Here is a 25661-nt window from a genome sequence, read left to right as displayed (position 1 = left end):
AGATGCAGGTATGTATCCATGACAGCTCCCTAGAAGATGTACGTAGAGGATTTTAAGGAAAGGATACCTTCTACTTTGTACAAAGGTGCTGTATGGGCTGTCAGAGCCCTGGATACCATGTGAGAATGAGGCTCCAGTGTTTTTAGATTTTTTTTTTTTCTGGAGAAATTGGAAATACAGCTTTTAATGTAAAATTCCCCCAATTTAAAAGAAGCTGGAAACTATTTCCAAAACATTTTGACCCTGGGGGAGCTAAACAAAGTACACTCAGGGGTAGATTCAGGCTATAGGCTATGAGTGTAGGTCTCTGACCCAGATAAACTTTAAGATCTGACATCTCAGAAACCCTTCTATTTCTATGTACCTCCTGTGTAGTCTTGAAGCAATCACAAAGAAAAGCTAATTACCCTGGTAAATTGTATGGCTTTAACAGGGATTGTGTGGTTACATTATGGATTATATGGATATAAAAAGTAAAAGTACATCCTTTGAATGATGTTATGTACCACATTCTCCCTACCTATCATCCAGTTAACTTAATACATCCTTTCATAATATAAACGTTATATCTATGGAGAGAAACTCCTAAAACTTCAATGTGAATTACATTCTTCAGTTATACTTTCTTAAAACTTACTTTTCCTGAGTGAATTTATCATATTTACATCATAAGATATTCACTGGTTTCACCTGTGTGAATGTTTGCTTTCCATTGGTGGAGAGCATATCTTTGTTCACCAACGTACCCCCAGTGGGGATATTCCTGGTACCTAGAAGGCACCCAAAACAGATTTATTGAATGGTGGATTAATCTAGACCCCAGCAAGAAAACATATTTTCTCCTTGGTATCCCTGACCTGACCTTGCTGCCTGGTGTTTGACTTCCACGTTCCTGACCTTGTAGGATGTCTGGTTTTCAATGCTGATAAGGAGGCTCTACAGGCATGCCCTCAACCTATATATATCCTGAGCCAGAGAAGAGACTGAGTTCAAGCCAATGACTTTCAGGACACCCATGCTTGACTGTGGCTGAAACCAGCACCTGGATTGGAGTTGGAGAGCTCATGTTTCAGGTAACTCACACCGACACCTTCTCTGACTGTAGGTCCACTTCATCTTGGATACAGGAGGAGTAGAGTTTTCAGCACAGAATTAAATTCTGTTCCCTGTACATTTTTTATATTCCGATTTTATTTCATCTGGGTAACAAGATGATTATTATGCCAATGAATAGGCCAGGCCTCCTGCAGACTTACTGGAGAAATCTGGTAGCCTTCCAAAGCAAATGGTAATTTTTGATGTTAAATGAATTCACTAAGGATCATCCCAAGTCCACAAAACACCAGCAAAAGCAGCTGATTCCACAAAGTAGCTTAGCACAGAATGAAGCTAATGATTGTTGGAGAAACCGCAGAAGGACGGGGAAAACCAGACCACACAGAGACAGCTTCTCAAGCAGTGAAAGAGAAGACAGGTAGGAGCAGAGAAAGGAAGAGTAAAGAGGGAAGAGGCCTGAGAAGTGGTCTGGAAGTGGACGTTATCAGGGGGGACTCCGTCCGAAACTCCACCTCTGACCCTTTTAGCTTGTGTCCCGTGGTCACGTTTACCAGCGGCAGGTGCTGCTCCGTCTGACTGCAGATCGGCCATAGAGGCACGCCTTCCCCATTAGGATTCCTGGAGCTGAGAGCAGAGCCAGAGGTGTGGTTTTCATCCTCAAATGCCAGCTGTGGGGGAGGCCGGGAGGTGCACTCACCCCGTCCCAGCGAAGTTGGCCCAGTATCTCATCATCTTCCTGCCCAGCAGCTTCTCCTCCTCTGTGGCTGCTTCTGAAGAAGACAATCACACCATCGGCCAGACGCCAAGTGTGCCTCACATTTGAGGAGTCACTTTCATCTCTCCTCCCGTTGGAGCCTTACCAGCCTACCAAGTCATGTGCTCATTCTGCATTGCAGATACCCAGGCTCAGAGAAACCCTGACTTGCCTGAGGATTCATGGCTTCTGACTGGTGGAGGAGGCTGAACACACATCTTCCCTGTCCACCCAGTGCTCTTCCAGCTCTTCCCAGGCGGCTGCAATTTCCTTGGCAACAGAGACCACCTCTCTCTCTCCCTCAAACAATTAAATAATGACTGAATTTCTTTCTTTGAAAAAGTAACCCTTGGTCAAAGTACCACATCCCAAATGCAGAAAGAGACACCTAATGAAAATGAATTTCCCTCCAGACACCCAGTTACCAGCCCCAGAGGCAACCGCCGTTACCAGCTTCTTCAGCGCCCTCCAAAGCCTGGCTAGGCACGTACAAGAATTTAAGCGGACCTCCTTTTACACACTTGCTGTAACAGGGACATTTTGTCTGCATCTTTCTCTTTTTACTCAAACTAATCTAGAAGATAGTTCCACACTGTCACCTATAAAACTTCCATTTATTGTTCTATAAATACATAATATATAAAGATGTACTTACATGCAATTATATACAAATATATAATTCATGTATTCAGCATTCTATTGATGGACCTTGGCAGTTTTTCCAATCTTTTGCTGATGGAAGCTATGGTTTAGTATGCATGTATGTTGCTGCACATGTGGAAGTATAATTGCACACAAAAAATCCTAGGAGTTGAATTGCTAGGCTAAAGACTGTATGCATTTTAAATTTTGATAGAGTTTTTCATTATTATAAGAGGTTGTCTGTTTTCCCACACCTGTTCAAATACATTATGTAAAATGTAATGTTCTTCCCAACCTTGATTGATGGGGACTGATTCTTTGGTCAAGATTAGTTGGCAGTCCTCTTGTTAGGAGTGAGGTTGAATGGATTATCATGCTTAAAATCCATTCATGTTTCCTTTCCCATATCTGTCTATTTATATCTGTTGCCCAGTTTTTGACTGAGTTGCTCTTTTCTCATTGATTTTAGATGCTCTTTAAATATCAAGGAATTGAACCCTTTGCACATATATTGTTTATTTTTTTTCAGTTTGTAGAGTCCATGTGCCTATCACATAATATGGGTGCTGAATAATAATAATAGTGACATTTATTAAGTATTCACTGTCTGCTCTATGAGAATCGGTTCATTCACCCTTACGACAACCTAGGAGGTAGTTCTGATATTATCTGTATTATGAGATCAGAATGAATACATGAAATCATGAACCCACCACATTGCAAACATGTTGTATATAAGAGGCTCTGTCCTCACCATCAAGAGGCCAGCATAAACGGGTTGAAAGTTTGTATTGTGCAATTTTTTAAACTAAACATTTTAGTAATAACTCCTGTGTGTAATTCCTGTAATTTTTCTATTGATAACCTCACATGCATCCTCATTTTAGGCACTGAACAGGTCATCGATCAGGAATAAATGAGCTAACTTCACCAGTACCAGTGCATAAGCATTTATTCTAGCTGGATCCAGACCACTTTTGGGCCAGAATTATGAAAAATGTAGTTCTTGCCTTTTAAAGCCCTGGGTGGCAGCCTCATAGGAGTTTGGGAAAGGGCAGGAAGGGGAGACCGGTGGTCAGAGAGATGGGAGAAAGTGGTTCTAATTTCCAAAAATGTTAGATTGCCTGAGTGCCCCCTACGGGTTTTAGCACGAGAGAAAACACTTATCAATCAACGGTTGGCAGCTCTTCTTCACCTTGGTTTCTAAAACAAGGGTCGGGTATTTTCCAGGGAAAGGTTGTGTCTGTGAACCATAGATTAAATCCAACCCACCAGTCCTTCCAGGCTCTTGCAAAGTGTGGGGCAGGTGAGGGACTTTGTGTGCTCAGTGGGGAGTCATGTGGTCTCTCCAGATCATCCCAACCTGCTGTTTCTGCAAAAGCAGGAGCTCCTGAGGCCAGTGTCTTACCAAACATGACAATATCGCCCTTCAGGAAGGCGCCACCGAAGATGAAGCAGATATCATCAGAGTGATCGGCTTCGGTGAAAGATGGCTTCGTGTCCTTCAAGCACTGGGGCTGGTGCCGAAACTCACAGAAGTAGACCGGAGCGCCAGCATGTGCCGAAAGGTAGGAAAGGGTGTTTGGCAGGCAGGCATGCGGAGTGGAGCAGGGGTCGGCCCTGTGTCCCTGCCCATCTAGTCCTGGATTCACGGATCCACGGGTGGACAGCTCAGAGACAAAGGGGAACCTGAGTAAAGCTACTCCCCCCTTTGCATCTGAGGCTACTCTTTGCTGCTACAGGGGCCTCACACCATGGTGACAAAGGGCTCACTCCTCCCAGGGCAGCTGGCGAGGACAATAGCTGTACTTCTCAGAAGAGCCCTAAATACAGAGCCAAGATCTATCTCCTTGTGACTTGCTCTCACTGAGTCTGGTTCAACTGTCCAGAGACAAACAGAACAAAGTTATTCTCTGCTTCCAAGATGCTCCATGCATCCTGCCCGGCTTCTCTTCCCTTCTGCAAGAGGTCTTTGCTCTGTCATTTCCCTTTTGTCTGCATTATCAGATTTTCTCTACTGGATCATTGCCATCAATAGCAAACATGCTTACAAAGTGTCCCATTGTAACACACACACAAATACACATGTGCACACACATACATATGTATATGTACATGCATGTGTGCACACACGCGTGCACGCGCACACACACACACAATCATACTTCTTCTTGGTCTCAGCTTCTCTAGTTATTGGAGGAGAAAGAAGAAAAGAAGATAGGGTTTCTGTCCCCACAAACAATATTCTCTCTCTGATCACTCCACTACTCCTTACAGCTAAGATGTTTGGGAAGATACTTTCAAAGAGAAAGGAATCGGGGAGACTGGCCCCAGAAAATTATGCAGAAGTGGTAATTTACTGCACAGACCTAAAGAAAGGGAAGAAACAGGAACACGAAGAACTGATCAACATTCTTGAACTCTGACAGGCAGGGGCACCACGATGGTCAGCATGCAGGGTTCCATCCCAGACCCCCTAGGGAACTCCCTGTCAGGGAGGAACACGCGGGTGGGGCAGGCGGACAGATCACTGCAGCCACTGGCCTTGCTGGGCCCCACTGCGGGTGCTCAGAGACTCACCTCTGTGATATCGAGCAGTGAGCAGCCCAGGGCCCACAAAGAACACATCTCCAAGCAGGTCCAGAAAGCTATTGCGTATTTCAACCAAGGAGTGCTTGTTGTAGAAATATTCATTTTCCACAAGGTCTAAATACTGGGCAGGGATGTGATGTAAAAAGTCATGGTCACAGGAGATCCAGGTCAACAGCAACAGCCAAGACATTAAGCATTTGCTGGATGGGCATGAATCTGAGTACTTCCCATGCATTCGTATTGAATCCACATGGTAACTATGCTGCAAGTACCACAATTTGCCCCATTTCACAGATGAGGAAACCGAGGCTTAGGAAGGTTAGTGGTTTGTCCAAAGTGGTAGAACCATGACACTTTCACAAGTCAAATTCCACCCCAATCCCATGCTCCCAATCATAGTGTGCACACCTCTCTGAAATGTTTCAGAAACACCCCTGGGAAGAAACGGCTAAATCATTTGTGGGGCCCAGTGAAAAATGTGGGGCACCTTGTTCCAAAATTAAACAATTTTCAAGATGGTGACAACATTACATTCAACCAAGTGTCAGACCCTTCTAGGTGTGGTCCTTTGTGACCACACAGGTCGCACACCCGTAAGGCCAGCCCTGCTCCTGGGACCAGCACTGCTTCCCATCCTTTGCTGTTTGATCTAAGCTGGCTAGTCTCTTGCTGTTCCCCCATCTAGTGAAAAACTGGTTGTTCAGAGGCTTACACAAGAGGCGAAGAGAAAAGCATGTTGCCTGGCACAGAGCAGGTCTTCGGTTCTGTCGGTCCCCTGACACCCATGCCAAATCCCTTCCCAGGGCATCCCATGCCTTCTGGGACCAGGCACCAGGCTGCCTCCCACTCTTCAATGCCTCGGCTTGCCTGAGCACAAATGCTGGAGGTGCGGGCGGGTGGGGGGGGAGGTGAACTTCACGAAGATTCAGGTTCTGCCAAATTGATGATATTCTTGGGGACCTGGGGCCTGGAACTCTGGGACAACTCACTGCACCTCAAACCTGGACACTAATACAGGCACGGCCCTTCGTAGGTTCCTTTGGAATTAGGTTGTGCTACCTGGACTCGTTCACTGGTCCTCTGAAGGCTGAGTGTTTTTCTAATCAGGCCCAGAGCAAGTCCAGGCTCCTGCGCGAGTACCCCCACTTGGAGCACATGGCCAGCACACCCCTCCATGCCTGAGGTATCCGAAGTGGACACGGATGCTCTGTGGGGCCTCTGATGAGCCCCAACAGGACAGTCACAGTGCAGAGCCCTGAGGCTTGGAGCAAGGCTGTGCTCTCTGCAGCAGAGAACTGCTCTCATCTGAGAAGTCCCTCTTGTTCTGCTGCACAGGAGGAGCCGCGCCCCCTCCTGGCCCTCTGGCACCTCCCCACACAGCCTGCTTCGCACCCCTGGGTCCTGGCCTAAGGCATCCTCTCCTTTTGAAGTGCTCTCCTGCTCAAGTGTTCCCCTTCCCTAATACCTTCTCTCATACCTTAGTCCCAATTCTCAGCACCAGACAGACAGCCAAGATTCATCAAAGAGCCCCTGCAAGCTTTGGGGCCTAAGGGATCCCCTGCCCCGCTCTGGCCCACTCTGCAGTCAGGGAGCCCTTTCTAAAGTGGAAATCGAATCAGTCTTCCATTCCCAGCTCCTGCGGTGAACTTTATGTTCCTTTCACAGCGTGTAACAGCCACTGTGCTGAATGTGTCTTCACTCTGTGCCCCTGTCTGCAGACCTCCAGCACAGAGGCAGTGCTTGCTGATCACTGCTTCCCAGCGTCTAGGGTAGTGCTGGGGCACGTGGGCTCAGTAAACATTTGTCTAGTGAATACTGAGAACCTGGCAGAGTACACACTGAATAAATGCTTATGGTGAGAAGAAAGGACAGAAGGAAAGGAATCCATCTCTACCCCCAAGTGTCTAGAGTGAGACCTGATTCTGATACATTCATGCAGGCAGTGAATGAGCAAAGGATTGAGTAATAGTCCTCGGTATTGCTAGAACCTGGTACAGTGCCTGGCGGGCATGCTGTCAATACAGGGCTGCAGTCCTGGGCGTGTTTCACAATTTAGTACTTTTCAGACTGTTGATAATTCAGTACATATGCTGCCTATTACATAATACGCCCAGGGTGTGACTGCCTCAGCCCCACATTAATATGTGCTCAGAGAAACGTGAATGGGGGGTAATCAACTGAATGAACATGTGGGTACGGAAGGACCACCGGCTACGTGTCAGCTGGGGCAGGTTTGGCTGCCCTGTGCGTCACGGAAAGTCTTTGGGTTTTCAGAGCTCTTTGGATTGTGAGCTTGGGGATAAGGATCGCAGATCTCTACATAGTGAAGACCTACTGAGTGACTGAATGAGGACTGTCCACACTGCAAGTCCCTACCCCCGAGTGTGACCCAGGGAGGAATGTTAAATGAATGGACCTCTGGAGTCACACTTACCAGGACTGTGTGTATCAAGCACAGGGCGAGGGACTTGTTGGAACCCCCGAGGATCTCAGGAAACTCTTTCTGTGGAGAGAAGAGTATCCCATGTGAGCACATCAGGTCATTAGAGGGGAAACTGGTCCCTCGGAGGGCCTAGGCACCTGCCTTATAAGGGGAGGCTGGGAAGAGCAGACCCCCTTTCAGTCCTGTGGGACATGTGTAGGAACCCCCTGAGTGGGTTGGTCCAGCGATGAAGTTTCTTTTCATATTTGACGAAAGGCAGCTGTTGTCTGTCATACCTGTGGCCTCACAGGGCCCGGGTAGCTGCCCTGTGGAAAGGCCATGCGATTAGCTGAACTGTGCCCCCCAAATCCCTATGGTGAAGTGCTCACCCCCAGTGCCTCAGAATGGGGCTTCATGTGGAGACAGTGTTTTTAAAGGAGTGATTAAGTTAAAAGGAGGCCATTAGGTTGGGCCCTAATCCAGTCTAACTGGTGTCCTTATGAGAAGAGGAAATTTCAGCAATGCAAAGAGATACCAGGGATGTGAGAGGAAAAACGGTGTGAGGACACAGGGAGAAGGTGGCTGCCTCTAAGCCAAAGAGGGAGGCCTCCGAAGAAACCACACCTGCTGACAGCTGGATCTTGGACTTCTGTCCCCCTGAGTGGTGAAAAAACATCTGTTGTTTAAGCCCTCCTGTCTGTGGTGTTTTGTTAGGGCAGCCCCAGCCAACTAGCAGGCTACAACCTGTCTTTAACACCAAGTTCAAAGAGAGACCAGAAAACTTAAAATAAGGGGTTTATTGTTCTCTTTCTAAAGACCTTTGCAATCAGGGCCTCTGAGAAACCAGTGGTTAGCAGTCCTGGTGGCTAAGGACACCGGCTCTGCTTGGCACAGAGGAAGAACTATGGGCATTTATTTGTTACATGACCCTTCCCTGGCCAATATTACAGCTTAAAGACATGAGAGGGTAGAAATACTCTCCACTTGTCAAATGAATTTCCCTTGGACACTTCCTGCTGAAAATCTTAAGGTTAATTAATTACTAGGGTAAATATTTTAAAACACCTGTTCTGGAATCTGAGGGAATGTCCAGAGTCATTGGAATTACCTACAAGTATATTTTCTCTACTGAGAAGCTCTCTGTCTATTCAGGGGTGGGGATTTGTTTTGGGGGGCTGTCCTGTGGTCTCCAGGGGTCAGCAATGGATGTAACAGTAAGGCCACGTGGAACATCAGCAGTGACGCAGGCTCTCGGCTGCACGGACCAGGCACTGATTCCCACTCAGCCACTTGAATAATTCCAGCATCTAACATTTACTGAGCACTTACTATCTGCCAGGCTATTTGAGGTACATCTGTGAGGTTTGCTCTATTTCACAGATGAGCGAACAGAGGTTCAGAGAGGTCAGGCAGCTTACTTAAGGTCACACAGCAAGCAAACAGATAAGTCCGCACTTAAAGGCAGAGCCTAAAGGCACAAAAAATTATACACCACTGTCTTTCTTCACAAGCTGGGAGACATGGGAAAGTCACATTTTAACCTCTCTGAGCCCCAGCTTCTTTAGCTGCACAATAGGGATGACAATGCGGGGGGCAGGTTGTGGCACAGATGGTGTATACTTGGCCCATGGAGGCACTCGGGACCATCCCAGTGGTTGCGGTGGTGGCTGTCATCAGGACCCCCTGCTTCTTTCTAGCTCAGACACAGATGGCACTGAAAGGCCTCACTTAAGGCCTCATTTACAACACAAGGAGGAACAATTCCCATCCCCATACGCCCCAAAACACAGCTCTGGAAGTCAAACTAATGGCAGGACAGGCCTTTCCCAGAACAGGGAACTCAGGGCTCTGGCTCTAGGCAGCCACCAACAAGCCTTGCAGCTTGAAAAACCTTTGTATTTTACCACCTCCTTTCCCCCAGTGTGGAGGAGGAGGCTGGCCTCTCTAGGTGAGCTGTGGCGGTATTATGAGTGTGAGCCCACCCGTCTCTCCTGAGGACAGACACAAATTTATTTTGAATCCAGAGGGTCTTAAGTGGAAGGGTCAGGAAACCATGGCTCCTTCTCAGCGCTCAGGCCCCAGTGCAGGTGGTCCCTCCTCAGAGTAGCCTTTCCCCACCACCCTTTCTCCTCCCTAGAGAAGCCTTCTCCACCCAGTTTATGGCCTTCAGAGCACTTAGCACCAGGGATGCATCTCTGCAACCTTGCATTTCATCTGCTTCTCCTTCCTAGGATGTAAGCTTGCCGAAAGCTGGACCCCTGTGACTTGTTCACTGTTGAATGCTTGGTATTTCTGAGTGTGGAGCTGATAGTAAACACTCAGTTCATACTTGGATGAATGCAATGAATCAATAATTTTGCAACCTGCACAAGTTTAGAGAACATTCTTGGAAGTCAGAATGCCAGAACTGAGGCTGGTCATGAAAATGTAAAACCCTGAAGTTTTCCAAACCCACATCAATTTCATCTTTGAAGCAGCCTCTGTGCTTATCTGAAACAATTATTTGTAGTACTTTGTTTTAAACAGAGCTCAAATAGATCCCATCCTCTCTGTTTTTTTTTTTTTAATGGAATAGCTTCTTCCTCTGTAAACCTATATGAGGAGCAGGGCAGAACTTGCGATGGCTGCCCCCAGTCCTCAGCTGCCCTCCTTCAGAGAGACGAAAGATTTGGTTGATAGGTTCCCTCAAAATGTCATCTATGGAAATGCCCAGCTGTGCACACGAACAGCTGCCTCCCTGGTGAGGGAGCAACAGGAAAGCCGAATTCTTACCAGGGGCAGCAGGAAGCCACTCGTAGTTACTGACTCCGATGATAGAAGGAATTGGCTTAAATGCTTTTTGACTCAGTATGTCTACAGGCTCATCAGGAAAGAAAAAACCATCAAACACTGGAGTGAAAGACTTGGTTTTCTGAAATAAGGAAGAAAAGGAAAAAATGGTGACTGTTTCTGTTGACAAAATCTGCTATCCATGAGCCCCTACACAAGCTGAGCCAACCCACTCCAGCCATGATCAAATGCATTAGGAAGGGAAATATAAGCCACTCTTGGGGCATCTGAACACATCAGTGCTCCCTGGCCAGCCCTGCCACTAACTTGGGCAAAGGGACTCAACTTCTCACCTACTAAATGGGGATAATGAAAGTATCTACCTAAGACAAACATTAGCCTAGCAGAGTGGTTCTCAAAGTGTGACTCTTGGACCAGTAGCATCAGCATCATCTGGGAACTCGTTAGAAATGTGAATTCTCAGGCCCCACCCCAGGCCTACTGAATGTGAAACTCTGGGGGTACAGCCCAGCCAACTCATTTTAACAAGCCCTCCAGGTGACTCTGAGACATGTTCAAATCTGAGAACCACTGGCCAAATGCAATGGACGGAGCAGTGAGTGGAGGGGACGGCGTGAGCGTCTTCCTCGGCCCTGTGCCTTGGATCTGACGGGATATTTCTCGGGTGGCAGGAAGCATCACCCGGCTCTACCTGTGATTTTATTTCAGGTCTGTTTGGGAGTGGCGGTAGAAGGGAGTACACAAAAGAGCTTTCACACTACATGGGGTCAAGGACTTACCCATTTCCAGGACTTCAGCACAGCTCAGAACAGATCCTCAATGCCTGCCAAGAAACTACTTCACAACTGTTGGAATTTGACAGGTAAGGACCTCACTCTTCAAGGACTATCAGAAGCTCTCAAGTTTGGAAGGGACATAAAAGCTTATTCAACCCAATGAATAATCCAGTGATTGAAGTTTGTCAGGGGTCATCTAGCCTCTGCTTGAAGATCTCCAATGGTGGGTATCTCCTTGCTTTCTAAAAGCCAGCCAGTCCTTGCTCAGATAACTGAGTTTTTAAAAAGTTCTTGGTTGTACCAAGCCAAACTGGCTTCCTAACAGAACTTCCAGCTCTGGATCTTGACTTTTGCTTCTGGGGGCACATGGAACAAGGGTAGCCCCTCCTCCTAGAGAGATGCCTTCGATGACTTAAAGATGACTTTTGTTATTTTTCTGGATATTCTCCAGGCTAAGCAGAACTCGCAGCCCATCCAGTTCCTTAAATTACCAATAAGGGTTCTATATTCCACTTTGTTATTTTACAGCAATAACTATGAATCCCCAACCCCTATCTTTCCAAGTCCCAAATCAAGATAAAGAAGAGAGTGGTAGGATTTGTCTACCACTCCATTCAAAGCACAACCTTGCCCCAAACTCTCCCATCCCTCTTCACCTGGTTGATGCTCAGCAATCCTTGGAGGATTTTGTCCTCAGGCACTGCAGCAGGGCCACAGAGTCCGATGCACTGCAACCACAGATATTTGCAAATCCTGCAACTATTTCCAGAGAGGGACCAGGTCAGAGCAAGGTACTGAAAGCCTCCAGGAAAATGAGAATTGAAGAGCCTTCAGTCCAGCCACAAACTGGTCCTTTATATATGAGGTGCAGCCTCTGCCCCTCCCCGCCCCCTGGTGCCAGTAATGAAATGTACACAGTGAGGACAAGTTGATGAGTTGATGCTGTGTCATCCTTACTCTTTTGCCTGATGCTCCTTGTCATCTTCTGCAACCGCCGGAGCTGGGGAAGTGGTTTGTTAGTCTGTAGCCATGGAATGGAGTCAAGAGTCCTGGTCAGAGTGAGACCAGTCCTGTGATGTTGGCCCCATTGGCACCAGGCCCCACAGAGCCCAGAAGCCCAGCTCTGATGCTAAATGGAGACAGGAGCCCCAGGAGTAAGGAGCAAGCTCCGTAACTGTCAGTTGAGGCATGACTCCAAGTCAGTCTCTGTCAACTCTGCTCAAGCCTCACCGCTACCCCTAGCCTGAAATGCCCTAAACATCTTTTTTTCTGTCTCTACACCAATTCCACCCATTCTTCAAGGCCCAGGACCCACCTCTTGCAGGATGTCCTTTCGGATCATTGCAGCTCCTGGGAACCTCTTCCTCCTCTAATCTCCTGACCTTCTCATATTACAGAATGTCACCCCAGCATCCCCACCTTCTCTACTCAGCACTTTGCTAAGCACCATCTTGTCTTGTCATTGTTCCACATGCATAGAACTTGCACCCTGAAAGTAGCAGTCCTTAACCATCGGGAGTCACACATGCTGTGAGCATCCAGTGAAAGATACGGACCTTCTCCCTGGGAAAATGTACAAACATGTAGAACTTGCAGATAATTGTAGGAGTTTAAGGGCTACCTGCCCAACTGTCCATGGATTCTAGGTTAAAAATCCCTGTCATAAAAGATTATAGCCTTCTAAAGTTAGTATATGCCTTTTCCACTTAAAAACCTCCAAGTTCTAACAGCGAGCTGGTAAAACAATGAGCACTCAACATGTGTGTGGTGAATAAATGAACATATGCACAACCTGAGAGCAGCTTCACATAGCGCTTTTCCCAAATCAGTAGTCCCGCGTACTGAGGGTGTGTTTACAATATTCTAACTCTGTTTCTGCTTTCGGTGTATGTTGTTATTCTCTATAAGACATTTAAGAAAATGTACCACTAAAATGAACAATACCCAGGAGATGGTTCCACAGTCCAGTGTTGAATTAATACTCTTTGAGCAAATCAACTCATTTGTTAACTCACCAATTCAGCAAACATTTTTGGCTGCCTGATACACCCCAGGCATTATGCTGGGATGTGAAGGAGAGAGAGAGGTTGGTTTCCAGGTCCTCACTGTCCGGTAGAGCAGTAAGACAAGAAGACAAGTAGCAAACCCCTGGGGCATATGCCTCACATCCCCTCACAATCTCACTTCAGGTAATAGTAGTCAGGTGTTCCCCACTAAACTAGAAAAGACCTCAGAATCTTTCTTAATATAATGTTCTAGGTGGAGCAGAGGAGGTACAGGAGGAGAACTGTATATAATACAGCGGGCTGAGTTATATATCATAAACCAAGAATAATGAGTAAGATGAGCATGTCACATACATCCTCACATGTGCACATACACACACGTGTGCACAGCAGCACTGCCTTGTGCACCACAAACCATTTCGTGTTCAGTCAGACTTCCCATGGAGCTAAAGGCTCGCCGTGGGTGAGCGCCAGTTCTTTGGCCATTGGCGGTGAGGACAACCGTGCCCATGGTCTTTTGACCCCAACCACATTCTCTCCTGACCAAGCAGAGGAAGCTGGAGAGCCGTTAACAATGCACATACATCCTCATTCCTCTCGTCCTCAGGGGCCTTCAGGTATGGGGTGTTGGCCACCCCACTCTCCATGGTGGCTCTGTGGAATAAGCCATTGGCCATGGGAGACAGAACCTGGAAAGAGAAAGCGGGAGACCCAGGGAAAGCTGTGCAGCAGGCTCCCCGCCCCACCACACACACCACCCATCCCTTCTTCAAAGAAATCTTCCAGGGAGCCTCCTTAAGAGCTCTATGCTTAGAGGAAAAATGCCCAGGTTTGGGGATTCAAGGACTAGCCATGGAGGTTTGGCCAAATTAATTAACTCCTCTGAGCTCCAGGTTCCTCGTGAACTCTGAAGCCAAACATTCTGGCATGGGAGTGCTGGCTCCTTCACTCCCTAGCTAGGTAACCTAGGGCATGTTGCTCACTACTTCTAAGCATCAATTGACTCCCCTGTAAGACTAGAGGAAAAATTGAGCACCTGTTATGGAATCGTTCTAAAGAGTAGGAGAAGTAATAGACATAAAAGGCTTTGCACAAAGAGGAAGCACTCATGCGATGGTGGCTGTTACACATGTAAAGTTAAGTTAATGTGATTCAAGTTGTTTTGAAGATAAAAAAATACCTTGTATATTGTCAAGTGCTACACAGCAGAAGCTCTCTTAACTCATCTGCCTGTAACTGACTCCTGTGATTGACATGTTAACTGACGCCCAGGAAATGCTGACCTCTCGGAGCCAGTAGGCCATCTGCTCTCACCTCTGCACATTTCTATTGCCACCAATTCCTCGCCGTGAGTCAGGTGCTTGCTTCCAAACTTGTTCGGTCAGTACACTTGCTATTGTAACTACATAGTCCATGAAATATCATGGGAACCAATGAAGTATGCATGTAAAAAGAAAATTATGCTTGGGGGAAAAGAATCTCAATAAAGGCAAGTAGCTAAAAAAAATAGTGCCGTCAAATTAGGTGTAAACAAGATTAGAGTAAAATATGTGGGAGGAACAGAAAACTCTGTGAGCACACTGCATTCCCAGACTACTGTGCAGGCAGCTTTAGGATTGTGCTTGTTGCAAAGAAGCTGACACCGCAATTTGAGGGTAGTGAATTCTGCGGGTGGCTTATGGCACAGAGGTCACTTTGGACCTCCAGGTGGCAGACCAACTTTGAAACGATAAGGCACCATGTCAAACCATTGCTGAAGAAATGTATGTTTTATGTTTGAAGTTAAAATGTTTTATGCCTCCTTCATTATTTACAATTTAGCTGAGTTTTTCTATTAAATAAATAATTGCCAGTCCTGGTACTTAGATACCAGGGCTTCAACTCCACAAATATAAGGGATTTTTCCTTAAACTATCACTCAGGTTGTAAACTTGGGCAATTCATTTAAACTCTCCTGTTGACAGCTCTCGTCCATAAAATGAGACTGAGTCCGTAGCTCATGATGTGAAGCTTGAGTGAGGCAGCGTGTATAGAAGCGTTTGTTCCACAGGAAAGCACAGATCAGGTGTGAGCAATTCATCGGCCTCATTTCTGTAACCTGCCCCCGCCCCCAGGTTCAGTCAAGTCCCAGAGAGGAGAACTTACAAGGCTGGAAACACTTATGGCTCCCGCTGACTCACCAAAGACGGTCACGGAGTGGGGGAACCCTCCGAAGAACTCGATGTTCTCCTGAGCCCAGGTGAGAGCGGCCATCTGGTCCACGAAGGCCCAGTTCCCCGGAGCATGCTGGTCCCCTGTGCTGGGGGCAGGGGGCAGGAGGCAGGGTGAGAATGCTGCGGGTCGGCCACAGCCCGAGGAGGTCGCTGCGGAGGCCCTGCGTGAGTGTCAGGCCATGGCCCCTGCCACTGGGGAGGGGCTAAGAGTTGGAGGCCTGGAACAGCTGGGAAAAAATGGGCTTGATTCTTGATGGGATTTAGGTTTCTTTGAGAATCTGATGAAAACTACACATCCCTGAAAAATGCACAACCTTATTGTGCAATTTTAGGGAATTCATAAGCTCCCCTGAATTCATGGATTCCAGAAGAGTCCTGCCCCTGAGAGTTGGTCTGCACCAAGGCCTCCCTGGGCACAGAGGTTCTGCTGAATGACTTGAATAATGAGTCATTCATTAAATAAATCATTGCTAGTCCTGGTACTTAGATACCAGAATAAGAGCAGCAGCCGTAGCACTGTGCGTGACACGGTCCTGGGGCTGTCGGCCAGTGCTCCTACAGTCCCCCCACCCTGTGAGGGAGGCAGTGCTGGTTTTCCTCCTTTGCCTCTGTGGGTCCTCTCTCCACCCTTTTCCACCCTCCTCCCAAAAGGCTGACCTCAATGAAGTGCACCACCCAGGCGTCCGGCTGCGTGCAGTCGGTGGGCGGCAGCAGCTGGGGCTTGAGGGCGGGCTATCAAGAGGCTGGGAAATCTGTTCCACCACCCACGTCCCCTCTCTGCTGGGAAGTGGTTTGGGCAGTGGCTGCCTTTCTCCACAGCCACAGCTCACACCACGTCCCTTCAGTGAAATCTGGAAGCACGGCCTAAGGCTACTGCTGGGTACATGGTCTCCTTACAGGCAGGAAACGGAGGCACAGAGAGGTAAATCCCTTGCCCAAGAGCTAGAAAGTTGCAGATTTGGGATTCAAACCCAAACAGGTCCCAGAGTCCACGCTCCCAACCACGTGCCCTTGCTGCCACCCTGAAGAACAGCATATTTCCCAGGATGGGTGGGCAATTAATGGGAAACAAGGGAAAATATAGAACCAGATAAATGCCTAGAGCAAACATCCATGAGGTTCGCACCATGTACCTGAGTAATCCTGGGATCACAGTCTGCTCCCCATCCTTCTCCAGCTCCCACACTGCCCTTGGTTCCCCCTGTCTGTCAGTGACCCCTGGGCTGGCTCTTCTGCCTTCTCTCCCTCATGACCCCCACATCCAGTCAGGAGCCACGCCCTGCCAAGTTTACCTCCATCCCACTGCAGCTCCCACACTGGTCCCCACTCCTCCCTATTTGTCCTGACTCATAACCTGGCCACTTATGACCTGGGTGATCTTGAGCAAGTCACGTAACCTGCTTCCCCCTCAATGTTCTCATGTCTAAAATGGGGCTAATAATGGTGCCTGCTTGGCATGGTTGTTGTGAAGACTGATGGTGTAGGTGTGCGATAAGCGCTATGTACATGCTGGAGATCATTCTAGTTATTCAGCCACCACTCTGCTTCACCCGCACGGCCTGCATCAAGACTGCAGCAGCCTTCCAACCAGATGCCACATCTGCAGCCCGGGCACCTCTAGCCCAGCCTCCTCTCTGCCCTGGGGTGACGTCCCTGCTCTACTGCTCTGAGCAGCGCACGCCTGGGTCCTCAGTCTTTATTGGATAAAGGCCAGCCTCTGTGCATGGCCTGGCACTCAAGGCCTTTCCCAGTCGGGCCTGTCCCTGCTGTATCCTCCACATCCATCTCCTGCTGTATCTTCACCTACCTGCCCACTAGAGCCTAGCTATTATGAGCAGTTTTGTGGAAATCTTTCTGTCAAAGGAAGCTTATGTAGAACTTCAATGAACAGGCAACTAGAAGTGTAAGGGCCCTGGTCAGCCCTCCTTGCCTCCACTGTGGCCCCAGGGCTCATGCAGGGCATCCCACAGCAGAGCTTGCCAGTATTGTTCCAGGCTCCCGTGCTTCCCAGCCTCTGCTCAGGCAGCTCCCCCTGCCGAGTACGCTCTCCCAACCCCTCTGCCCAAACCCAGCCTGTCTTAAAGGTGCAGTTCTAATGCTGCCTCTCTGTGAAGCCTCCCTGACTCCTTGCAGCCCACTCCTTTTGTGCAGCCCCACGGCCCAGCACTCTGAGAGCAATAATCATGCCCCACCTCATTGCACGGGTATTTGTATCCCTGCGTCATTGCCCCCACGACTCTGAGGGCCTCTTGAGGGTAGGATTCGTTGCTGCCTTCCTCACGGTATCTGGCGGTGACCTCTCACTACTCCCCTTGGCGCACACGGTACCCAGCCCAGGGCTTGAGTTCTGCCATGCTTAAAGTAGGACAGTAGAAGTGGTCAAGCCCTGCTCTGTGAGCCTGAGAGGTTGCTTCACCTCTCTGTGTCTCCAAATTTCTACTGCAAAGTGACAATAACACTAGTATGTTTCTCCTAGGATTATTTGGGGGTGGGTTGAAATAAGACATGGCAAGCACACAGCACCCCGCCTGACTCACAGTGAGCACCCGAGGCACGCTGGATGTTACTGGGGGGAGGGCAGCCAGTGCAGGGGAGGGATCGTTCTCGGGTGAGCGTTTGAGGGGATTTGACATGGGGCCCTGTGGCGGAGGCCTACCTGCTCACATACCCCATTTCCTCACCTTCCAGGACACACAGCTGGGCTACATTTCTCCTCTTTCCTTGCAGTCGGGGGTGGCCAAGTGACCTCATGCTTTTCTTCCATCTGCTGGCCAGACGCAGAGGGTCTGAGGCCCTAGAGGAGGGCAGGGCCTCCAGATGGAAGGTGCCTGGGCCCCTGACTGACCATGTGGGAAGATGTCTGCCAGTCCGCAACTCTTAATTGCACTTTACTTGAATGGGAAAGAAATGTGTACTGTTTTAAGCCACTAAGACTTGGAGGCTTAACTGTTTTAGCTGCCACAATTACCTACCTAATTCGGGTCCCCTTTGCCCATGGTCGTTCCTCCTTAGGCTGCTGGGCACTGAATCCCCTGTGGCTGTAGCACAGCTGTGCCTTGGTGATGAGGGGTGTCACTCACTCACTTGAAGAAGCCAAATATTCCGAGCCGGTACTGGATAGACACAACCAGCACGTCTTCACAGGCAGCCAGGGCGGATCCGTTGAAGATGGAGGCTGAGCCAGTCTCAAAGGCGCCCCCAGGGAGCCACAGCATGACCTAAGGAGGGGAGAGGAACTGTCCAGGCAGCAGACCAGGCACCCGTATCTGCTCCCCATGCATTTTGGGACTTCCTTCTTTAGGGAAATACAAATGTTTCACTTTCCTTTCTAAATAGTATCAGAGAGTTTACCTTTAAAGATAGGCCCACGGGTAAGCACATGGGATCAGAGTGCCTGGGTTTGATTCCCAGCTGTGCCACTGACAAGCTGTGTGACCCTGGGCAGGTTACTTAACCTCTCTGAGACTTGTTTTTCCCATCTATAATATGTGAAAAATGAAAGTATCTCACTTATGACTTTATCATGAGGTTTAAACAAGATACTGCATCTAAAGTTCATAGGACAGTGTTGTCACAATTCAAGTGCTCAGAAAGTTAACTAAGTATCATTGAACTTGTGCCCCACAGAAAGATGGAAATCACTGTAAGGCATGTATGAAAGCAAAAGCCAGTTAAGGTATTTTAATTTAAGGCTTTTCCCTACTGACAGAGAGGAGAGAAAAAAAGGAAGAGAAATGTGGAAACTTTACTATATTGATTAGAAAAATTGGGCCTGGGGAACAAAAATATTTAAATTGTATTATCACAAATGATACACTTAATAATAAATCTCTCCGCTGTCTTTTTTAGGGTCATATTAGAAACTACAACTCTTATGGCAGAAAAAGAGAAGAAAGTCACTAAGGAAAAAGGAGAAGCAGACAAAGAATTGGCTTTGGCCCCAGGATCTGCCACGTACTGTGTGTACAAAATGGAACAAGTCAGTCATGCCCTCCCTGTGCCTCATCTGTCTCAGCTCTAGGATGGGTCCAGTAATCCTGACCCACTGGATGTGGTGGTGGTTAGCTGGGATAATGCACTGTGCCTGGCACATAGCCAGGGCTCGATATATGTTGCCGTCTTGATGCAATTCAGTGAAAATCTCATTGCGGGGGCCTGGGGACAGAGGATGATGGGAGGGGGTGGTTAAAAATCAGATGGTAGATGTTCCTTGTCTACCCACTTTTCCACCCATATTTTAGGTTCTTAAATGAAATACTTAACATTATTACCTGACTATCTTCAAGGCAAACAGAAAAATTGGAGGATGCAATTATCCTCTTAAAAAGGATTTTCCAAACACAAAAAATGAAGTCCTTTTAAGCAGTGTCTTTTCTAAATGTTTACAGATCATTAAATACTCAACAGAGGGAAAAAAAATCAAAATAAAAAGCAAAGGTCAAGTCAGCGTAATAAAGAAGCAATCAGAGAAGAAGATAAAGTGAATTTGGCATTAAATGACTTTTCGGGAAAGTTACTGATGTGTCAAGGGATTCCACTTCCCTTTTGCCCACCACAGGGCTCGTTCTGACTCCTGACACCCAGCCTCTGTGCCTGGAGCTCAGGGCAAGAAGCTGGAGCTCCCAGCACGGCAGGTGCACTTACGGGCAGCTTGGAGCCAGCGTCTGCGTGGGCTGGTGCACAGAGGTTGAGGTACAGGCAGTCTTGACACTCTGAATTTGGGGAAATGCACCCTGAGAATGTGTTGATCTGAGACCAGCCACTCTGTGTTCTGGAAGCACCTTAGAAAAGAGGAGGAGAAACCCCCAGAGTTGCTGTCATGAAATTTGCCTGGGAGGGGCCAGTTCTTGGGACAGCAGGGAGGCCTGGCGGTCTCATGTGCCTGAACAGAAGAGGCATACGAGAGCTATCCTCCCCCTCTGGTGGCATAAACAAACTATAATTCTCTTTGACCTGGGTCCTAGGTAGAAAAGCACGTTGTGCCAAACAATTGTACTGTTAATCCCCAGCACCCACCCATGCTTACACCCATCACCATAATCCTGACACACACATAAAGATTCAGGTGGGCACAACAATTCTCCAAACCGTAGAAGGCAGGACACCACTTGCATAGCAAGGGCTTTGCTCTGACAGCTCCCTCTTCTGCCCCCAGAGGCACCAAAGGACGCTTCCACCAGGAACCAAATGAGGTAGACACGCTGGAAGGTTCCTGCGTCTGGGCCTTTGCTCAACGTGTTCTTCCTGCCCAGACTGCTCTCTCACTATGGCTGCTTGCTCATGTCCTCCCCTTTATTTCAGACTCAGTCCAAGTCCCACCTCCTCCAAGAAGCCTTCTGAGGTTTACCTAGTTAGGTCATAGCTCTTCTTTAGAAATATTTTGTGTTCTTTCCTAGAAGTTCTCCCAGGCTCATACACACGTGTTACTATCTTCCCCAACTCAAGCGTAAGCAGCTAAAAGTCTAGGACTCTGTATTAGCCACCTTGGTGCCTTATCTCCCCTAGCACCAAATCGGATAGACAGTGAAACTGAGATTGTAAATATATGTGAATATTCCTACTATACTAAGTGCTCAATTATGTCAGTTGTTTTGTTTTTTTTAAATAGAATAGTGTACAGATTGGGCAGTGGGAAGCCATCACTGCAAATTTACTCCCTGACAAGTGTTTTGACTTTTTGCTCTTTGTATGTTGTTTATCAGAAATCAAGGCCTCACTGTTTGGGTGAAATGAAACCATCCCTGACCTCCCCTCGAGGCTAAGCTAGGTGGTTCTCAGTGCTTCCTCAGCACCTTGCTCTGATCCCCTTTGTTTGCCCTTGTCACTCTATATTTTAATTGTCATTATTGTTTATGTCCCCACTTCCACTACTAGTCTCCAGGCTCCTTAAGGGCAGCTGTGACTAACCCAGGGCCTAGTGGCGAGCCAATTATTGAATTGGTTCTCAAGGGATATTAGCTGAAGAAATGAATGAATGAATGAATGAATGAACAGATGAGTTTCAGCTTAGTGTCAGTCCCTGGGCCACATGGGATCTTCTCTAGCTTACGGAGCATCCTGGCAGCAGGGTACTCCTTCTGCTGGGACCCCAGTGCCAGGAACCCGTGTGGCCCAACATGAGGGTTTCACAGAATCTTAGTGGCAGAAGATTCTTGGGGATTTTCAGGTGTCATCTCCCACTCAGTGCTCCAGGGCCCTCCAGAATTCACCCATCTCAGCTTTGCAGTGACTGAGAGCTCCTTACTCCCCGGCTTCCCTGTATGACAGAGACACACTTCCGTATTCATTCCACAGGTATTTATGGACTTCCCACTGTGGACCAGGCCCTGCACTGGGCACAGTGTGCATTGCTACATTTAAAATCCCTCTAGCGTGGTTCTTTGCTCTAAAGCCCTTACCCAGTCTGACCATGGAGACTAAGCCTTGGTGACAGATCACACAGAAACACTTGACCAGTCCCTGCTAACCAAAAGTCTTAGTAAGCCCATTGCAGTGGTTCCCAAATAACTGATCCCCAGAATTCCTAGAGAGCCTTCAGCCAATCCAGTTTCCTGGGCCCAGCTCTGGAGATTTCAGTTCCAGAAGTTCAGAAGGGAATGCAGGGAATCTGCGTGTTCTGAACAAAGCCTCCAGCCATTCTGATGATCAGCCAGTTAGGGAGCCATGCGATTACGGATGCCTTTGTCCACTTCTGTACCCTTCCTCCTCCCCCTGATGCCCTCCCCCTTCCTACTGGGCTGCATGACCCTTACTCCCCCTCAATGCTCTGCCCCCACTCCCAGGTTGCAGGCCACCCATGCGACCAAACCTGCTCTTACAATTCAGGGTAGGATGTGGCATCTCGGAAGTCCTTCCAGGGCAATGTGGCTTAGGTTTCACAAATCGCAGGGGTCCTACCGAGGATGCAGCATAGGGGACCCCAAGAAACACATTCACAGGCACGGAGCTTCCCAGCACAGTGGCTTGCTTCCCCTGGACCCATCCCAGCCTGGTGTTCCTCACTGGTGCACCAGCAGCTGGCCCCGAGGGAACACACAGGGAGGATCGGGAGCTGGCAAGGAAAAGGCTAGGAGTGAGCCGGACACAAGCTCCCCTCGGTGGGGGGCTCTTTCTCAGCCAGAGGCTGTGCGACAGCTGATTCCTTCTCAGTGAACCCATGCCCACTGCTTCCTTCAGGACTGCCTAGAATTCACCTGCATCGGGGCACTGACTGAGTTCCTCCTAGGAGCACAGCACCAAGCCCCAAAACTCTGGGAACAAGCAACATTTCCTGCCTGCTGCATGGAAGATCTCCTGGACTGTGTGAAGTGATGTATGCCAGGCCCTGGAAGCCCGGGATCTGGCCCACAGTTTCCCACACTTTGTCCATTTTCATACCCACCAGCACAATGGCTGGTGTGTCTGTGCACCCCCTGTATGACTACTGGCTTTTCCACTTCTCTTAAAATTTAAATAAACTTAAAATCTTACCTAAAGGAATCTAAAGCAATAACATCTATGGGATTGTGCTTTGGATGAGTTAGGTATATGCTGTTGAAGGCACATGAAAATAAATATTCAGCAATGAAAATTAAAAACCCTCATGCAGATGCCACCTGAAATCAGTTCATCCACCTCCAGGGCTATGAGGTGGCATTTTGGGAGACCGACAGTGCGCTTCTTGGTTTCCATATAGAATACGGAGCCTTGAGGAGTTAGCTGCCTGGCTGTTTATTTGACAGGACCAGGTGTTCCAATGTCATTCCAACAGTGACACCCTGCCTGGGCAGCTAGCCTTACAGAAGCACGGGCTCTGTCCCACGCCCTTCCCCAGTGCCCAGGACAGAGGGCTCTCTGCGCCTATAGGGTGCGAGCAGCCCAAGGGCAGCACTGGGGGCTTCCGTGTTCTACCCATGCCTTTCAGTAACACCAGGACGTTGCTCAGCTGTGCTGAGGTTACTACACAGCCGTCCATGGACCCTCAGAGGCCTCTGAGAAGTCAGTTTGTTTCCACCAGTGGAAAATCATCCATGGTAGGAAACTCCTCCTACCCTGTCTTCTGAAAACCCTCCTCTCCCCTGGATGTCTTACCCTTGGCTGCGGCTGCAAGGATCCAAACAGCCCAGATCAGGGTGTGGATGAGGCGCCCCCACTCCCCACTCATCTGTCTGGCCCGCCTGAGCTCCCTGGATATCCACGACCAAGCTGGCCTCAGAGAGCTTCTAGGATCAAAAGGGCTTCCTGTTCATAGACAAATGTTGAGTAGGCAGACACAGAACATGGGGTTGGCGGAGAACAACATCCAACCAAGATTTTCAGAGCAATTGGCCAAGCAAGACTTCCCTGTTCTGACATAGGTAAGAAGCTGATGATTAACTCTTAAGCTGAGGAAAGACAGCTTGATAGGCTTTGGGCTCACAGGATGGTAGAAGTAGAAAGGACATGTGGGGTCAGGTAAGCCAGAGACCTCAATTCATTTGCCTGCAGGAGCCAGAAAGGCAGCAAACAGGCAGTGAAAGAAGCTGGCCAGGTGAGAGCAACAGGGAATGGTGGGGACCATCGAAAACTGGACAGCAAGCACACGCTCTGTCTAAAGGGTCAATGACTTCTCAACTCCGGTGAACATTTCACTTATGAAAATGTAAGTGCACCAAACCAGAAGTCTATAATATCTCTCAATTTTTAAACTGTGGCCTCAAGTTTTAAAAATCATGATGTGAACCCAATGTGGCATTTCTACTGGCTTGAGTTGTGCCATGGGTGAAGCCTCTGCAATTCTCATCTAGACCCAGGTCCCACAGCATGAATACATGGAGACAAGCCCAGGGGAGGTGAAGGTACTGCAAGCCGTCCTGTTGGACCCTATCCGCAGCACTCCAGGTTCTCGGTGCAGGGCTGGTGGGTCACGCATCATCTGGCGCAGGCTCCATGCCTTGCTTAGGGTAAAAGGCCCAGGAAGGGGCTTCCCGCATGCTTGGGGCTGGGCTGGTGGAGTCAGAATTATTTGGGGGCACTTGTTGAAAATATGTCCTTCTGCCCCAACCCCTGGAGATGTGGGGTCGGGGCTTTAACAACATCCGTAGTAGGTCCGGGAATCATCAATCAAATGCATGCAAGGTTTCCCAGAATAACCACCTCCGGAGGGAGGCAGGCAAGCCGCAAACAGACATTACATGCCTGCTGGATACAGAAATCTGCACAATAAGCAGGGAAGGTCTTCCTCAAGCTCAGAGCAAGGGGCTGCATGATGCAGTTTGTTCAAGGTATGTGCTCCACAAAGCTTTGCAGATTTGAAGTTGTCCAGTAAATAATATCTTTCTCCCCAACTCCAATTCCATTTCTGATATGCCATTGACAGTGCCAGGAATTATGGAAAGAAAATTTCAAGGGAACCTGATGCAAGGGCTTGATTTCAATTCAGCAAAAATCACATATGGCTCAGGTAAACCTTGAAAATCTGTCACACTACCCCTGAAATCCAGTGAACAACTGTGGGCAGCAGTGCCTATGCATGATGGTTGGGAATGAGGGACTCAGGGTAAGGAAGAAGAGACTGCTTACATCTGAAGCCCAGATGTTAAAACTGCCCACGTTTGAGGTGAATGTGGGATGAGGTGGGAATTTCTAAAATGTTTCCAGCTTGCCTGCAGGGTTTACTGGTTTAAATTTAGCATTAAGCATACAAATATGCTAATGCATGTTCATAGACATGTTTGTTGTTGATAGGTTCAAAGATTTCTAGCTTTGTAGGCATGAATGCATTTAGCTTGTATCCAGGCCATACAGTAGGCAGTACAGTAGTATATATACTAATTTGGAATCTAGACCTGTACATTGTTCTTGAAAAAGCTGTCAAGAAGAATACAACTTGTTTTCCTGCCCTACCGAGTGGGCCCTTCCTGGTCCGGCAGTCCTAAGGAGCCGTATGCTCTTGCTGTGGCCTTGAGACCATGTACATACAGAGAGCTGGGTTCTATCTTGCTTCTTCTCCAGAATCAAGGGTCTCCTTGAATAAATCCCTTTTTTCCTCTTGGCCTTAGTCTTCCCATCTTATGATGACAATTGTGCAGATGTTTTAGGGTCATAAAACAAAGACCCAAAGTATGAAAGAGGTGTCCAGACCTGCCTGCTATGCCAGAGGAACCCAGAGCAGGGTGGAAAAGTGGGCAAGTTTCTAAGAAGGGAACTGGTTGCTGGCAGGGCACATGAGTGCCTCTGAAAACACAGACTTTGCCAGCTCAGGATGGCATCTCCACTGGCCCTGCCAGCCAGAGTTCTCAGTGTCCATTTTGTCTACAACCTGGAGACATCTTAGACTACCTCCCCGCTCTGGCCCTCCCTAGTTGCCACTAAAAACATTCTCTCTGCCCTGTAATGCTGTTCCTCCATCCAATCAGAAACACCGGGAATTCTCTATACCACTATTCATTT

At 48.3% G+C, this 25661-nt stretch overlaps 1 protein-coding gene across 1 annotated transcript; it reads right to left on the bottom strand.

Annotated features, from left to right (window-relative positions):
- Window positions 1-1145: 1145 nt before the first annotated feature.
- Window positions 1146-23394, bottom strand: LOC130681082 (carboxylesterase 5A-like). Its single transcript, XM_057493251.1, is given in 17 exon segments — window positions 1146-1674; window positions 1754-1826; window positions 3861-4010; window positions 5033-5181; window positions 7480-7547; window positions 10239-10257; window positions 10259-10377; window positions 11689-11708; window positions 11711-11791; window positions 13619-13727; window positions 15184-15337; window positions 18336-18469; window positions 19896-19956; window positions 19958-20032; window positions 22070-22115; window positions 22118-22275; window positions 23324-23394. Coding segments are annotated over 17 exon segments (1710 nt in total). The 3' UTR covers window positions 1146-1451.
- Window positions 23395-25661: the final 2267 nt, after the last annotated feature.

The sequence above is a fragment of the Manis pentadactyla genome, chromosome 15 (genome assembly GCF_030020395.1).
Source record: "Manis pentadactyla isolate mManPen7 chromosome 15, mManPen7.hap1, whole genome shotgun sequence".
In the NCBI taxonomy this organism is placed as follows: Eukaryota; Metazoa; Chordata; class Mammalia; order Pholidota; family Manidae; genus Manis; species Manis pentadactyla.
The sequence above is the reverse complement of the archived record's forward strand: the minus strand, read 5'-3'. Positions and strand labels throughout refer to the sequence as shown.